This window comes from Hibiscus syriacus, unplaced genomic scaffold (genome assembly GCF_006381635.1).
Source record: "Hibiscus syriacus cultivar Baekdansim isolate YM2019G1 unplaced genomic scaffold, ASM638163v2 tig00110410_pilon, whole genome shotgun sequence".
NCBI classification, from domain to species: domain Eukaryota; kingdom Viridiplantae; phylum Streptophyta; class Magnoliopsida; order Malvales; family Malvaceae; genus Hibiscus; species Hibiscus syriacus.
In genome coordinates this window covers 34,214-53,049 of record NW_024062726.1, presented here as the reverse complement: position 1 = coordinate 53,049, position 18,836 = coordinate 34,214, and the positions used below count along the sequence as shown (strand labels likewise).

General features: G+C 34.7%; 1 protein-coding gene and 1 pseudogene across 1 annotated transcript; one reads left to right on the top strand and one right to left on the bottom strand.

Moving 5' to 3' along the window:
• Positions 1-5,630: 5,630 nt before the first annotated feature.
• On the bottom strand, positions 5,631-8,454 carry LOC120124017 (annotated as a pseudogene).
• A 6,444-nt stretch (positions 8,455-14,898) lies between these two features.
• On the top strand, positions 14,899-15,363 carry LOC120124063. Its single transcript, XM_039142821.1, has one exon. It carries the CDS (start codon positions 14,937-14,939, stop codon positions 15,252-15,254), a length of 318 nt encoding a protein of 105 aa, XP_038998752.1. The 5' UTR covers positions 14,899-14,936; the 3' UTR covers positions 15,255-15,363.
• Positions 15,364-18,836: the final 3,473 nt, after the last annotated feature.

The window sequence follows — 18,836 nt, the reverse complement described above, 5'->3', positions numbered from 1 at the left end:
CACTTGTTCACCATATTCTATCTTATCCACATACTAACAAAACTAATCCATATCGCTTTTCTGATTCAAAATAATAAAGATCTTCTTTCACTATTATAATATGATTTCAACTTTATGAAATCAACCTTTAATCTTATAAGACACTTTCTGAGGTTGCTGCTCTTCATCCTGCCTGGCCAGGGCAAGTGAATTGCTATCACCATCAGATTTGTCAGCTATCGATTCACTTCGACAATTTCTATAATCAATTTCTACTATATTATACAAATATTGTTCTATTGGCAAGACAACATACTCCTTACCCTATCAGATCAGAAATTTTCACTCTGTGTTGGCATGTACATATTTTATGACACTTTGGACTTTAGTTTATGCCGAGAATCGGCTAAACCGTAGCTCTGATACCATTAAATGTAACACCCCCAACCCGTACCTGACCTGGATTCGAGTCCGAGGTGTCACATTAACTTTTTCAAAATATTTACTTGTATAAAATAGTGAGTAATTTAAAACTTTTATACATGTAGCTTATTCAAAAGATTTCCATAACTATTCAGAGCTTAAATGTTTTTGTAAAACCGTTCAGTGCATATACAATTCAGACATTTATTTACATGCCAACCATTTTCAATGTACATAATACATCTAATTCAAAACATCTTTTCTGATCTGATCTTCGGTAAGAAGTAACTGACCTGTCTTGCTCCACATTGCTCTCTATATTCTTCTCGAACCTACGTGTGAAACAATCACACGCTAAGTCGATGACTTAGTGAGGCAAATAAAACATATAATAGAAATCATAAAACATTCCATATAACAAAACACATGAACATTTAATACTAACTTATCATACAAAATCATATAACAATTTCATACAAAATCACACACCTTTTTATATAACAAATACACATGTACATATATCATCATCTATTTTTTAGCATTATCATATATATTATTATCATTATCATCAAATTATTTATCACATGATCTTGTACTTATCATTTTTGTATATCATATCACTCATATATCATTTCACCAAAAGCATATACATTATATATATTGTATTTATGTTATCTCTTTGATTAGCCCATGGTACACTTGTGAGAACTATCGATATGTGAGTCTATAGAGGTTGTGCACTAATGCTGTCACCACAGCTCGTATCATTGCACCGAAGTGCACGTAGAATTACACCGTATTGCCATATAATAATGTCCATAAGGACCACATATCATTCCTTAAGAATTATATACATATACTAAGGATCAAGTATGTGTCTTACAAGACTTCATACATGTTCCACAGAATATATATATACATCCCGAAGGACCGCGTAGAATTGCACCGTAGTGCCATATAATAATGTCCATAAGGACCACATATCATTCCTTAAGAATTATATACATATACTAAGGATCAAGTATGTGTCTTACAAGACTTCACACATGTTCCACAGAATATATATATATCCCGAAGGACCGCGTAGAATTGCACCGTAGTGCCATATAATAATGTCCATAAGGACCACATATCATTCCTTAAGAATTATATACATATACTAAGGACCAAGTATGTGCCTCAAAGACCTCATAAATGTTCCAAAGAATATACATATGTCCCGAAGGACCGCGTAGACCCTCGACTCTTGGCATGCCATCTATACCCCTAGCTCTCATGACACATAACATGGGCATTATCATTTATTTCATTTCAAATATTCACATTAACATGTAATTCACTTTCACATATCACGTATCACATAGCTTCTTTTCATATTATCACATAGTCACATAGTTCACTTACACGTAGATCATTTCCATATAATTCACCTGTCACATATCTCATGTTCTTGTATTCATATAACATATAATCACATAGATTACTTTCACATCACATAATTCATAGTTATGATTTCATATATTTACCTAATTACAAAGCTAATTCACATATACATGTTTTCATATAATTTCTATCATTTCTCACCCAATCACATTTATTCATGTAAACATACTTATCATATCTTGTTCACATATGATCATAGACTTCATATAACATATAGAAACACCTAGAACACTTTCACATAGCTTATATCATATTTCTAAATATATATCATTTAATAGTATTTTTATTTAGGTAATAATTTAATCTATTTACTTAATTCAATTTCATTATTTCATTATAATCTTTTCATATAGCTCCATAGATATTTAGCATAACTTATCTTGTATATTCGTATCGTCCCTTTATATTCAAGTTTCCTAATTGATATACTATTCCCATTTCATTCTATAATTCAATCTTATTTAGTTCCCTTAACTCTCATTAAATCAAAAAGCTCTATTACACTAATTCCCATAATGGATCATACCACTATGTACTTGTCCAACTCATGTTTACCTAGTTCATATCACTTCTCATGAACTCACTCTCATCATCTTTTCCTATTCTTACATATTTTATCTCATAACCATGTATTCACATATCCTTATATTTCATTATCATATTACTTATATTTGTTCTCCTATGACTCTTTATAAACATCTATTTTCATTTCCCTACATCTCTTGACTTATCTTCTATATTCATATAATTTCATAACTTATTTTATATTCTCTCATTAACACTTAACCGAATTTTTACATAAATCACATAGCACATACAAAACAAAACATATCAATTCATATAATCAAACATACATACACTTCATATCGTTAACATACTTATAATCAATACTTAATGAGCTATTACTATAAGAATAGACTTATCACAAGTCCAATTTCCATATAATCTTATACAATAAGATGCACTCACCTGGGCCTCGTTGTTTTGAATCAATCCTAATCCTTAGTTTGTTTCGGAACAAGCTTTCATTCTTTAGCTTGGCTCTCCCACGTATGAAGAAGAAGAAAGGAGAAGAGAACTCTGGATGTTTCTCATTTCCCACGTTTATATCACCTTTAAAAGAAAGATAAAAAATCTTTCTGGTCAAATGACCATTTAACCCTTAACTTCTTTTAATAATTACTAAATAACCTTCATCATATATATTCAATAATCATTGAACTATTTCATTCTTATACTTTAGTCACCAAATTCTGAAACTTTACAATTTGGTCACTAACCCGGTATTGCGGATGTTACATTTTATCTCTATGCCTCTCCTGCCCGACAGAGAATACTAAGGTTCCCTATGCTATCTCTAGTAAGGGACTCGACAGATTCAAGATGCCCTGGCAAAACCGATTGGCGTAAACCCCTGCAGTGATCCTATTGGTCCAGATAATAGGATATGTCTAGGCAATACCTTTTTGTGGCAGCATTAACATCTAACCTATCGTTCTTACACAACTCTTTTTAGTCTAATGAAATCCTAGCCTTACCTCTAAGGTGGATTAGGCCTAGTTACTACCTAGAACCCTTTGTTTATGTAGTTCCTCCCTAGTTTCTCTCGAATACTAAGGATATTTTGCCAAGGTATTCTCTCGAACCCTAAGAACCTCCTAAGGAAAGGTTACTCTCGTAGCTCCTACAACCTTAAGGCATTAAGTATCATAAACAAAACAGAATAAAGCATAGAAAAACAATCATTCATTGAAATAAAAACTTAAACATCCAAGTGAACTCCCACCAAATAGGATTAGTTCATGGTGGGGTACGAAATAACCAAGCACAAAGCAAACATCATTCGTTCCTTACAACCCGGATAACAAAATATGATAGCAAAGATCTAAGGGAAGGAGAAAAAGCCTTCGGCGTGCACTGCCGGAGCTTCTCTCGGCTACCACGAACTGCCCCCAACGAACTAGCTCCTTTCGGATGCTTAGAATGCCACTCCCTCTAGCTTGTCAGCGGAGGAATGCCACAGCAAAAAAGATTGACGAAAAAGAGAGAACTTTTTCTCCAAATTTTTAGGCTCTTGACGGCTGTCTAAAAATCTCCAAGTCTTTTTAAAAAGTCAGGCTTCATCTCCTATTTATAGGGGCGAAAGAACCTAGGGTTTTGTGTTAAAATTACACTAGCACCCTAAAGTTCATTCCTTTTGTGTGAGAGTCGGTGCCAAGATGGTAACTGGCCCCTCCATTATGGCTGATTGCAGAAAGCACTTTTTATGCCATGATAGTGGGCTCTTACTAAAAATATATTCTTTGACTTTTTCTGCCCAGAAATGCCGTCCGAGATGTCGTGACAATCACATTTTGCTCAGTAGTCTCATCATGTCATGGCAATTCCCTTTTGCTTATCTTTGCTCCCAAATCCCGCACATCATTAAACAAAACACCTTCCCCATAACGCAACACTGATTACAAAATAAAATGCTGCAGCAAACAAAATTTCACCACATGCAACTATATGCTCCTAAATGCATCTATATGATCCTAAATGAGCTTTTAGACCGTCAATAACTTAAGTGAAAAAGTCCCAAATATGACCTTTTTACGGAGTTATCAATTATCATATAATATGCACTATTAACCGATGACCAAGGTTGCATCAATAATAGTTGACTACGAAGAGCAGCATAAGAATCGTTCAACCCTATTAAAAACTGAAAAAGTCGTTGCTGAGAGATATGCCTTAAATTAGATTGGGCACTTTCACAGGTACAAGTCGAAAAAGGTACTAACGAATCATACTCATCCCAGAGAAGTTTCTGACTCGAGAAATAGGTAGAAATAGAGAATTCACCTTGAACCAATGTCACAATCTCGCGATGGAGGAAGAACACTCGCGAACCATCAACCTTATCGAATCGCTCCTTGAGATCTACCTAAACCAAGGCAGCACTGGAGGCAAAAACAATACCAACAAACAACTCTTTGCTAACAGAATTGATGATCCAAGAGAGCACAAGAGCATTGCATATGTCCCATTGAGCTTGAAGAAGAGGTTGAAAATCATCGCGACAGCACACACCATCGACAAACCCTAACTTATTTTTGGCAAGAAGAGCGATTCTCATAGATCGACTCCAGATAGTATAGTTATCGAGCCCAGACAACTGATGCGAAATTAGAACCGTACCAAGAGTATCTGAAGGATGAAGATACAAGGGATGATTGAAATCAATCATGGTGGAGTCCGCCGTAGGAAGCGTCGTCGGTGGCATGTTTAGAGAAAAAAAAGTCAAACAACTCAACAGAAAACTAACTGAGCAAAATGTGAAATGAGAGAACAAGAAAGAGCCCAAGAAGGAAAGGCCCAACGGATTCGATTAGCCTGATACCATGTTAAAGTATAAAGAAATAGAATGTAAAAAAATTACTTCTCATATTCACATATATTCATCCATATTATATACAAGTATCATTTCTAACAAACTAACTAATTCAAACTGCTCCTAACTACATATTAACAGAAAACTAACTGTAAATTTAACAGTATAAAGAGGCACATCTACGAACCTCAAAACATAAACCGTAAAAAGGACATGTATGAAGATACTAAAACAGAGCTTTTTTTCTATTTTGAGATTGATTCATAGAATGTTCAACCATGATCAACTTTAAGACCATAAATGATTCCCTGAGAAAGCATGAATCACTCCACTTATTTAACATTTACAATGACTGGGTGAATGTTTGTCATTCTTAAGCATCTTTCTATTCCTACCAAATTTAAAACAAAAATAAAATTGGCTCATGGTGTGCAGTATCAGGGCTCTTTCTCTGGAACTGCCTCCAATTTCGGTAAGCTCACTGCTTCTTTTAGAGGTTCTGAAGATACCGATGTTTCTTTAGCTATGGTCGAACCAGATTCAATTCCTTCATTTGGATTACTGTATTCCTTCGGCTTTAAATCGATACTAAGATAATCTGTCAAGACCTTTGCCACGCTCATCCCACGCTGAAGAACTTTGCTTCTCGAGAGAAACGGTGATCTATCACCCTTCGAAGGGGTAGCTAGCGGTGCGGGTGAAAAGTTTGGGGTCGAAAATGCTGTTCTATAAGGTGTGCTGGGGAAGGGCACTGAGCATGGGATAGAAAGACTCTTCTGACCAATAACACCAATCCTGGACAGCGAAGAGAACTGATCCAAATGCTTGGTCAAGTCATCTACATAGAGCACGTCATCGATACGTGCGACAATGTTGAACGCAAGGCTCTCCAAAACTCTCGAGTAGCTCTCCAAAATGGATTTCCCAACATCCTAATAACCACCATAATGTTCATTCATCAGCATGATTTTTGTAATTAAAAGAATTCATAACATACCTCGAAATAGAAATATTGGCACAAACCTTGTTATACTGAATTTTGCTCATATCTAATGTGGTCTGGGGAAGACCAGGGAAACGTTGCTTCAAGCAAAGCAAGAGGCTCTCTGCTCGACCAGCAAGCATCTCTCTCTTGTCGGCATCGGTCATTAGGTCCTTGACCAAATCCCATGACGACCTCGAACTAGACCGGGTTGTGCCAACAGGTTTGGTGTTAGATTTTTTCTGCCATAAATATATCGAGGCCTCCACTCGGTTGGCAATTTCTATAGCTTGATGCTCAGATGATAGATCGAGGCAATCAAGAAGGCATTCAGGTGTAAACATATCCGATGAAATATGGCTATATATGAGATCTCCTAGGCTCACTCGGCTATTCTGAAACAAGTTTGCACCAAAGATTTAACAATAAGAACATAAAATGAATAATGACTAGTATTAATTCATTCTCTTTTACCTTTGGAAGAGATTCCAAATATGATTCAGGGACATCCATGTCAGCTAGAGTAATACTGTTGATTGCCATTGCAGCCTTTAGGATCTGGTTTGTACAGTCACGTTTATGCTGCAACTGCTTCCTTGAATTTTCATGGAGGCCCCCTGGAGGCACTCGAGACACCGGGAGCCACCATTTATCCTCTTGTCGTTGAAGGGCTTTCTGGAAAGATGTTGATCCATCAGCCTCTGGGGCTAGAATCCCTTTGTCAATGTACCAGAACTCCGCATCGGTAAAACTATCTAATATCTCCTGCAAAATAATGTTATATTTAAAAAACACAACTCTCCAACAAGAATGATATGTACATTGTTATAGAAGACAGTGGATCTCACAAGAAGCATGTTGTCCAATTTTCTTAAAGCCGGGAGATTAATGTAAAGATCCAAACGAGGCCTGCAAGTCATGACCTGCAACCACAACAGGAACCACCATGTAACACAGTGCAAATAATATACAAACTTATTTAGACTTATACATTATACAATCATAAACCATTTTTAGAAACTTTTCATCTTGGTTATATAAGCTTCTTAGGGTGTATTTCATCACCAACGGCATTTTCCATTTTAAGGTACAAATCATCCATTGGATAGAACTTGTTCCCTAGAACTCAAACAGTGGCCTAATGTCGTCTTCGACTGCTTTACCTCGAGCTTGCTTCCGTCTGGGAATGTCTGCCACGAAGGTATCAACTCAACAATGTGATCACTAACAGAAAGAAGCCATTCCATCTCTCTTCGCCACATTGCTTTCTTCTCAGGGGGAACTGGTTCTAACCTCCATATTTGCCCAAATAAGGTAGCTTCAAAATTGGAATGAATGGGAAATAACCACCAAACAAAAAAGGTCAATGGCAATTAACCAACATAACAAATGCCCAGATAGACAAATAGTCAAAAGAGAATTGATGAAAACTATCATACCACAAAGATTGGTGATGGCATTTGAAATAGCCAAGGCTGTGCAGACACCATTTCCACAGCCAGACATATCTTCTCCAAGCAACAGTTTTGCAAATCTTTCCTTCATCAACTCAATCTCTGTAGCCCCATTAACCAAACAAATCAAAACAAATGGTTTTGGTGAGACATGATAATCATATGATGTCAATAATAATACCTGAAATTGTGGAGCCTTGTTTCTCTAATTTCCTGTTATCCAATGGGGCTTTCTTTCCATCTTCGCTACAATTAGTACTGGTGCAGTCTTCTTCCCCGGCATTTTCCTTTACAGGCCATCCTAATGAAGGTGATGAAGCTGACCCTTCCTCGGAACTACTCTGGCTGTGTTCTTCCTCATGAACTGTTGTTTCAGATGTTAAAAAATGGGAACTTGAACTGCTTTCACGACCCTTGTCTTCAATCAACTCGCCCAATGTCCCCATTTGAACCCCATTCTCGCTGAAGCTTTCATCTTTCTCTTCAAAGCTTCCATTTTCTCAACCAAACGCTCCATTTCAGCCGGCTGTTCAGAAACAGCAGGGGAAGGACAAAAGACAGAGTTGCTAACTATCATACCACTACACTCCAACCTTTGCGAGCAACAAAAATTGGACTCCATAACTCTGTAACACAAGCTTCTAAAAGATTTCGAAACCCAAAAGCTCTTAGCTTTTAGCTTTGGCAAAGGCATATGAGGCTTGAACTGATAATGAATGATGTTGTTGTTGTTGTTGCTGTTTGGTAGACCCTATTTGCTCTTGGTTGGTGAAAGCTACTTCCATAAGGCTGCCAGCACGTCTGTTTCAATGGGGTAAAATGGAAGTAACAAAAAACAGGCAGAAAGTTTGGTTTGGGTGTTTTTTTTTCTTCAGAAAAAGGCAGAAGCTTTGTGTTCTTATACGTGGGGGAGTAAAGCTGGTGATGATTACTGAGGCCTGCTCAAAGACATGACTGGGAGAGCCTTTTCTTCTTCATCTGTAAAACTATTTTAGACCTTATATTTCCCATTTTTCCCCCTACTTTGAAATTTTTAACCGAATCAAAACGAACAAAATCTTAACACACTGCAGGGTATGTTTGAAAATTAATGATAAAGCAAGTTAATTGAGGAGCCGTTAGGCGACGGACTTATCATTCATCCATCATTGCGATGAATACTATGGGTGACATTCTTGGGTAACATCGATATGAAGGGCAAACCACTTAAGTAATTTCTTAGGTAGTCTCAAACGAAAACAACCCTACCTCATTTGTTTTTGCATAATAAACATAGTTAGGGTTATTCTTTACCAATTTTCTTTAGTTGATTAGTCTAGATTTACGTATTTGTTAATTTTATTTGAACTTTTAATATATTCTTTATTCTACCGTGATATAAAATATCATTTGTTTTTTACGTGTAAACTCTTGGTATTTCATTTTTCTTTTATTATTTCATTTTATTTTCACCTTTTTTTAATTTGAAGTGTGATTTTTCTTAAAATTACTCAAATAAAACTGTGTATTTACTATTGAAACAAACTTTTCAATTAATATAACATCGATGATAACTTCACTTCATTAAACATAGAATTTTAAATGTTAGACGTCGAATTTATAGGATTTGAGATATTCTTTGTTAAAAAAATTCTTTGAGGATCAATTTAAAAGAACATATCTAATTCAAATACTGATTTAAAAATAAAATAGGTATCAGATTTAAATACCAAAATTTATATTTACCTAAAAGATTTTATTTTTTTATTGATCCATCTCTATCGAAGCTCAAGTTTTGAAAATTGGAACCAACCCATTCAAGAAAGGAAGCCCTTTTTTTTTGGGTGTGTTGGGTTGGAGCTTAGAAGCATAAATTGGGTTAGTTACAGCGGGATATGTTCAATATGCTTATTTATTGATGGTGTTGAGCTTTGAATGTTACGTGTACGTTCCAATGCCATGCACATTAACGTGACCAAGTGAATGAATAATGATTCCATTTCATCCGTTTTCAAATTTGAATCCTACTTGATTTGGTCGAATTGATTTTTTTTATTTTAAAAATATGAGTTCGAGTTTGACTGAGTTGAGTCAAGATTTTTTTAAGTCAGATTCGAGTTAAAAATGAATATATCTTACACAACCCAGTATAATATTATAATTATCTCTTACATAGTTAGGGGTAATTGTATATTTTTTCTTTTTTAATTTTTTCAGTTAATTCCTTATTTTATCCAATAAATAAATTGGGTAAACTGCGAGTTGATTATTTAATTTTTGGGTCGATGGGTCAAAAACCTGACCCATGAACATCCTTACCTAGAATGGGTTGTGAGAAAATATGCTCTAAAAATACTTAATGCTATTTTATGTCCTCAAACTTTCTTTTTTAAAAAATAATGTGACCCTGAACTTTTTTACACTCAATGTAACCCTTAAACTAAGTAAAAAAAAATCATTTGACCCTTCAACTAACGAAATCAAACGTTGATTACTATGACTATGATGCTGACGTGGAGATCCACTGTAATGACGTGCTAGATGAGTTAAACTATTCTTTTTTATTACATTCGAGGGTCAAATTATTTTTTTAAGTTTAAGGGTTTATTTAGTTTAGTACCCTAATTATTTGTTATGTTTTGGTCACCGAACTATTATTTATGTCTTTAATAGATATTAAAATTACAAGCTAAAAAAATATTAACGGAAATCTTTTAACTATTTATTCTAAATATTGTCGACAATAAAATATTTTCTATATAGGAAGAACTCGTTCGAAGAGAAAGAGCCCAGATACAGCACACCATGAGCCAATTTTATTTTTATCTTTTGCTTTAAATTTGGTAGGAATAGGAAGATGCTTAAGAATGACAAACATTCACCCCGGTCATTGTAAATGTTAAATAAGTGGAGTTATTCATGCTTTCTCAGGGCATCATTTATGGTCTCAAATTTGATCATGGTTGAACATTCTATGAATCAAACTCAGAAAAGAAAAGAAAAAAGCTTTCTGTTTTAGTATCTTCATATATGCCCATTTTAAGCTTTATGTTTGAAGGTCGTAGCTGTGCCTCTTTATACGAATAGCCAACACGTTAAATGTAACTCTTGTAATGGCCTAATGAGAATGTTAATAAAGATGGGAGTAGTTGATTACACGTTGCCGCAAAAAAAAAAATAAAGAAATTAATTGGATGAAGTGGCTAAATGGCAAGCTTTGGTCGGTTTTACAGAGTTGTTGAGATGATTATAAAATTATCTCTTATTATAGTGCAACCTCCATTATACCATTAGTGCCTGCACTATAACAAAACAGGTTTTTTGCGGCGTTTTTTTTAACCTTTAGCGGCGTTTATAAGCGCCGCTAAAAACACATGCGGCGTTAAGACAAACGCCGCAAAAACCGTCGTTGAAAATAGCGCCGCTAAAGTTTGCAGCGTTTTTTCACAAAAAACGCCGCAATAGGTATTGATATTACACAAACGCCGCAATAGGTGTTGATATTTAGCGGCGTTTGTCATAAAAACGCCGCAATAGGTATTGATATTTAGCGGCATTTGTTATAAAAACGCCGCAATAGGTGTTGATATTTAGCAGCGTTTTTCAGACAAACGCTGCAATAGGTGTTGATATTTAGCGGCGTTTGTCATAAAAACGTCGCAATAGGTGTTAATATTTAGCAGTGTTTTTCAAACAAACGCCGCAATAGGTTATGATGTTTAGCGGCGTTTTTCGCTAAAACACCGCAGTAGGTGTTGATGTCTTGCGACATTTTTTTCACAAACGCCGCAGTAGGTATTGATGTTTTGCGGTGTTTCTGCTAAAAACGCCGGTACAGGTCTGTATATAGCGGCGTTTGTAGGATAAAAACGCCGCTAAATGTATGGTATATTGCGGCGTTTTTTTACAAACGCCGCTAAATAACACAGAATTTAACAATCCTAAAAATTATGCTTGATTACCCCAAAACTGTTTTTTCAACCTGTTCCATTATCCAACAAACAAAACAATAATAATATCAAACTCTACATTCATAACAAACAACATCAAATCCAATATAATAAATAAAAGTTTTCATTAACGTAATATAAGTTTAGTTACAGAAGGTTCAGTAGAATGCTCATAACATAAATGAGACTACAATGATGGATTCTGAGGTTGCGTTTTCTGAATCATCAGCATCATATCATTGAGTCGTTTTTCAAATTCTTCACATCTCTTCTGATATGCTGCTTCTCTCTGTGATGTCGCTGCTTCTCTCTGTGCTGCCGCTGCTTCTTTCTCTACTTCCGCTGCTGCTCTGGCTGCTGCTCTCTCTGCTTCCCTTGCTTCATTAAGAAAGAAGATTAATTGGTGATTAATTTTATTTGATAAGTAAATATTTATTAAGAAGTCTTATGGAACTTGGTACAGATTCCTTTGCAATCAATAGTTGCTACCAGAGAGAAGAGGTGAAAAAGAAAATCTAAACATGAACCTGATTCATCAGGACCAGAACATGTAGTTTTAGTGATGAAAAGTTTAGGGTTAGTATCCATTAAACAAGACTAATTTTGTTTATTATACTAATATCCTTAACCACGATAGTGATGGCACAATAGTTCTGAAGAGTCATTCTATCCAAAAGGATCAGCGCAAGATAGCCAAGAGAATAACTAATACTGGATCTTTTGCACAATCCTTATTTATAAATTATAGTGTCCAAAAGAATCCGAGACAGTCCCAAAACCGGACTGTAAAATTTAAATCATTTAAGTTCCAAGCAGTAAACATGGAAGAATAATTTAAGGTTTACATTTTTTTACATGATAAGATTTTAGGAAGCATCAGATGTTCTTCCACCAAAAATGCTAAAATATCCAGTATGCACATGAACAGTCAAAACTGATAGTAAAAAGAAAAAACAAAATACGAGAAAAACACATGAACAATATGCACATAATTAAAAAAAGAGAAAATAACTGCTTCCTCACCTCAGCACGATATCTGTTTAAAAGGGTTAATATCCAGTTCAATGCTTCAATTCTAGTGGCCTCCCACTGACTATCTAGTTGCATGATCAGTCAAAACAGATGGTAATTACTAAAAAATAATTGCAAAGTGAAATAATTTAAAAAGAATTAGAAACTCATTTAAAACACTTTTCTATAGCTCTTCATAATTCAGTAGAGCTAAATATTCCCAAAGTGCAGACAACCAGTAACATTTTAAACATAGCATTTTCCCTAGGTAACAAAGACTACACCTCCTCACAATGGGAGAATGGCACCCACATCAAAGTTTTCTATCAGATTAGCCTCAATTGCACGAAGCGATTCTTTGGTTTCACGAGCAACCTAATATAAGAATATGAAAACAAACACACAAAATGACACAGAAAACTCCAGCAGAGTGTATAAAAGGAATTGCAGCTAGTTATTGAAGATGCGTTAAGGAGACTATAGAAGAAATAAGCTAACCACACTATTTTTCTGTTATTTATCAGATATACAGGGGAGAATGGCTCCCAGGATGTCAGCATATAACCCTGTCAGTTTAGTTAATACTCATTTTCTTATTAGCTAATTTTATGTTGATAAAAAACTAACCATATGTTAGTATGTTATACAAGTCGTACATTATATTACAATTTTACAAGATACATGGATGTGCTTATGTGAAGAGCAATTTATATAGAATGAACCTACAACAACATAATTCCATTGAGAAGGCAAATGGAAAAGCCAAAAATTGGGCGTTCCTTGAATCTGTACTCAATATTAACTAATTAAAGCCATATGTAAAAGCTCTTAATGGAAACAAACCGTCTTTACTACAAACAAACCGGCTTTACTACATGTGCGCTTTAGCCATTCAAGCATTAATTTTCCAAAACAGGGGCAACATAGTTTGGCAACTTCTCCTGCATCACAACATATTTTCCTGTTAAATCACAAACAAAAAGAACTTACATTCTCAATTCAAGCAGTTCAATTTCAATGTTTCATGTGACAGTCCAAAATCACTGGATCTGGGAAGTTCCATTTTCCATTACATGGTCATAGGCATAAGATCTTCTGGATTTACTTACCTTGCAATCATATGCAAAAAACCAATGAGCTACTTCATTTCCTAATATCTAAACCTTGTGATTTTATGTGATAATTTCTATAGCGGCGTTTATATAAAAACGCTACTAAAGTACGAGTCTTTAGAGGCGTTTGCATTCAAAACGCCACTAAAGTAGAGTTTATAGCGGCATTTTTGGATACAAACGCCGCTAATTACCTTTAATTTAGATAATATTAGTATATTTTACATATTTCATTTCTACTGTACATCAACTAAATTGACTGATATATGTATAAACAGTATATGGAGAAACATTATTTGATTTTACGTTAGCTTTTTGGGTTTTCCCCATTTTCAGATAATACAAACGCCACTTAGACATTCCGATGACGATAATTTCTCTTACTCAAGGCAACACCTGCTCTTTTTTTCACAAATATGTTAGCTTTTTGGGTTTTCCCCATTTTCAGAAGACCAAAAAAAATGAAAAAGATCATTAATGATAAGAGGGATCAAACCGTACAGTTGTGTTATAGTTCGTCGGTGAGAGGCCTGATTTGGTCGCCGGGACATACAAACGATGACGTCGTAGGAATCGTTTGAGAGCTATTGTTGTTCCAGAGAAGAAGCTTTGATGGAAGAAGAGTTTAAATGATTTTAGGGTTCGGGTAGAAAAAAAGGAGGACTATATATTTAACATTTTACGGCGTTTATACAAAAAAATGCCACTATTGATTACATTATTGTGGCGTTTGTTAAAAAAACGCCACTATTTATTATAACTATTGCGGCGTTTTAAGAATAAATGCCACTATATGTGTAATCTATTGCGGCGTTTGTGGTATAAATGCCGCTAATTTACCGATCTATTGCGGCGTTTTGGCTAAAACGCCACTATATGTTAATCTATTGCGACGTTTGTGGTATAAACGTCGCTAATTTACCACTCTATTGTAGCGTTTGTTGTAAAAACGCCGCTATATGTCAACTCTATTGCAGCGTTTTTACAACAAACGCCGCTAAAGTATCAATTTGTGGCACTACGATTGTAAACGTTGCTATAAGTTTAAATTTTGTTGCGTTTTCTCTCCAAACGCCGCTAAAAACGCCGCTACATATCAGTTTTGCTGTAGTGCTGGGTCTCTAATTCCATCTCATGCTCAAGTTTCAGTTATAAATACCCCGCCTCGGGATCGGTAATCTGCATTCAGGCTCAGCTGAGTGTTCTTGGATTTGTTCAGATAAGAGAAAAATGGCAGCTGCATTGAAACTTATGTGTGTTATGGGATTGATTGTGCTCATCAGCATTTTGGCGATAGGAAATGTTGCTGCAGCAGGGGAATGTGGGAAATCGTCTCCTGATAATGAGGCACTGAAGAAAGCTCCTGTTTCAGCCGCTTGCTGCGCCAAGGTGAAGAACATGGGTCGAAATCCGAGCTGTCTCTGCGCCATTTTACTATCCAACACCGCTAAAGCTTCCGGAATTAAGCTCGAGAACGCCATATCCATCCCTAAACGCTGCAACTTCGCCAACCGTCCCGTCGGGTACAAATGCGGACGTGAGTCATGATTTTCCATTGTTCCATTTTTTTTACACTTCCATTTCCGAGTTCTTACATCACAACCGTTTGTTTTGCAGCTTATACGCTTCCTTGAAGTGGAGATTTGGGGACTGGAAAACTGATGCTGGAGCTCACTTGTACTACTGAATATACAGCTTAAGCTTACCTTTGTATGAATAAAAAGCTTAAAGCCATGCTCATATTATTATATACAATCATGAATAAAATAGTTCATCGTCCATGTTTATGCTTTTTATTATCATCACCCTTTGAATCATAGTATCGATATTCCTTGAAAGTTTGGGAAATTTTTGGTAAGAAAAATTTTAGGTATTGATATCTTGGTATCAATAATGTTTCTAAAATATCGATACCAAGAGGAAATATTCAAATTATGAAATTAATTTTAATATATGTATTCTAAGTGAGTACCGATGCCCATCTGGATGGTACTGATATCGGTGTAGTGGTATCAAAATTAAGTAAAAGTGCCCCTAAATTTTGAAGTTTTACAAATTAATTCTTTAGTCATTTATTGAAAATCATGGAATCATTTCAAAAATCACTTCTAAATTTTAATTTATTATAGATCATTCTCTAGAATATTGATAGTATTTTCTCTAAAATATTTATTACATTATTTTTAATGATTTGAGTTAATTGAAATTTTAGTTGCGGTTTTAACCGTGCATGCATTTGAATTGTATTCATGGAACAGTAATAATAAGAAGATCATTATAAGCAGAGTAATATCCATAATGAATGTGTCGTAACCACTTTTTAGTTTGAATAAGTTATGACTTTTAATTTTGGAAAATAGGTGATTTGGAATTAATTTAGATAAAATTAAAAATAGTCACCATCAACTTTTGGATTAGGTAGGTTGAATACCTTAAAATGTCTTTTAAAAATAATTTTAAGAAAAATTATTTTTAAGACAAAAGTTGGTATGCGTTTACCAAAAATTTGATTAAAATGGGTTCGGGAGTCGGTTACACATGAGAAAGTATTAGCAGCCCCACAACGCCTAAAATTGGTATTGTTTCGCTTACACATTGTCATAATGGTAGAAATAATGAATCGAATATAAAATTAAATTATGATTCGTTTATTGAAATTTAATTAATTTACTATCCTCAGAAATCTATTTCAATTATTTCTCATTCGTAAAGAATATTCCTCCTCAGTGATAAAACGCGAATCGAATATAAATTAAAAATTGACACTTTGCATAAATTAAATTGCTATATAAAAATACATTGAATCATAAAAGTTTTAATTAGTAAAATAAATTAAATTGAAAAATATATATAAAAAATATATACGCATACTTATATAGAAATAGATCTAGTGCAAATAAGATAATTTTTATTTTATATGTGTATATGTATTTATGTATAATATAATAAACCTTAATATGCATAAATATATAAAGTTTACGCATGTAGTAATGAGAAGATAAAAGTATAAAATATATTGAACATTATATAATTAATTAAAAACATAATATATATGCTTATAAAATATAACATGGACTAAAACAAACATTAGTATAAAGATTGAAACACACATGAAATATATATATATATATATAATATCATGCATGTATGTAATGAGAAGAGCAACATATAGAATATATTTAATATTATATAATTAATTAGAAACATTATATATATGCTTAGAAATATAACATGGACTAAAACGAATAATAAAAACAAAACAATATATCCAAAGTATGAACAACACAAAAACAAGAGCAAATATATGAAATGGATCAGAATAAAACAGTAAGAAATCAAAGGCTCAGAACAAAACAATTCAAATTTGATTTAATGATCAAACAACAAAGTTACAAGAGTAACAGGGATCTAAAACATAGTTTCCCCTTTTACCAAAGCAAGGCAATTCTCCAGTAGCCAAAACTGCATCACGTGGGGCTTATAAAAAAATCATTTTTAAGGATTTTACTTCAGCCACTCAAAATAGATAAAGAGAGAGTTCCAGAGAACTCCTTCAAATCCCCAAACAACCATTGATACCCCTTTGATAAAATACCAACATCATCAAAGGATTTTTTTTTTAAAGTAAACGCTGCAATTTTGAACAGTTACCTTTGAAGACCGAAAATCCTCTTCCAAGTTCGAGCTTTTGAAGAAAAGGTAAATCTCTTTTTTTTAATGGTTTTTTTTTTGGGGATGATTTTTTTTAGTTCGAACGCTATTGTTCTGCTTTTTTTCGAATGCTCTTGTTCGAATCCCCTCTCTCGTTTTTTAGTTCGAGACCCCCTTTGTTCGAATCCCTTCCTCCTCCCTTTTTGGCTCGATTCCTCTTCAATTTTATTATTGAAATCTTCACCTAATCTCCATGGATGCATCTGCATTTTCTTTGTGTTTGGTAGGATATTGACGGGTTTAGGTATGATTTATGGATTTGCTTTTGACTTTGATACAATTTTTATTTGTTTTGTTGTTATGTTAGCCGATATGAGTGATGATGACATTTCAACTTGCTCGGAGGCGACTCGCCTTGGTGACTCGTCGGTGGAGAGGCTGACAAGTTGAAGGCGAGACCCAGACAAAAATGGGTGTTTACAGTTGCCCATCTTTGCACATTCTTGTGTTAACAAGAATAAGACAAAGACGAAAAAACAACTCGTTTTTTGTCTGCTTCTCTTTTTTTGGTTTTGTTGTTTGATTTGGGAGACGACACGGATCATATGTGTTGAAGAGTTTTGGTCATCTAAGGGTGACAAGACTCCTACATAATGAGAAGATCTAGTCAAGGGATGACATTGCTCATACGTGATGAAGATTTCTTGGCCATCTTTAGGAAAGATGATAACTTGGTTCCTACCCCATGAAGACTGTTGGTTATCAAAGATTGACATAACTCCTACATAATGAGGAAATTTAGTCGAGTGATGACACTACTCACACGTGATGAAGAGTTCTTGGCCATCTTTAAGAATGATGATAACTAGGTTCCTACGCAATGAGGACGATTGATTATCAAAGGTTGACACAACTCCTACGTGATGAGGTGATCAGGTCAGGTGATGACACGACTCATACGTGATGAAGAGTTTTGGCCATCTAAAGGTGATAACACGGTTCCTACGTAATGAGGACGGCTAGTTATCTGGGGTAACATATTTCCTATGCGATGAGGAAAGTTGGTCGTCACTGCTTATACTATGGTGAATCTTGGTTACACAGAGTTGACACGGCTCCTACGTGATGAGGAGATCTGGTCATAGCTGATGATGATTGATTCATTGATTCAATGACGATATAAGTCTTGAAGGTCATGTGTAAAATGTCATATGCCATTGTTTCATGCCCTAAGGATGATCTAAATGTATGTGAGTTGTCATGCATGTTTAAAGGGTTATGCGTAAATCGAGACTGACAATTGAGTTCTCTCATGCTCTTTGATTGAAACACATGAAGTTTCTGCTTTTTCCAATGTCTAGGTTATGATTGTGAATTACTTTCTTAACCTCTCATTCATGAACTTGAATTATATGATCCACCCCGAGAAAGTTTATCTTGCTTTGTTGATTCTTTGGCCACTAGTTGATTTTCTGAGAA

Coding starts and splice junctions, on each gene's coding strand:
- LOC120124063 (XM_039142821.1), top strand. CDS start 14,937: ATGGCAGCTGCATTGAAACTTATGTGTGTTATGGGATTGATTGTGCTC.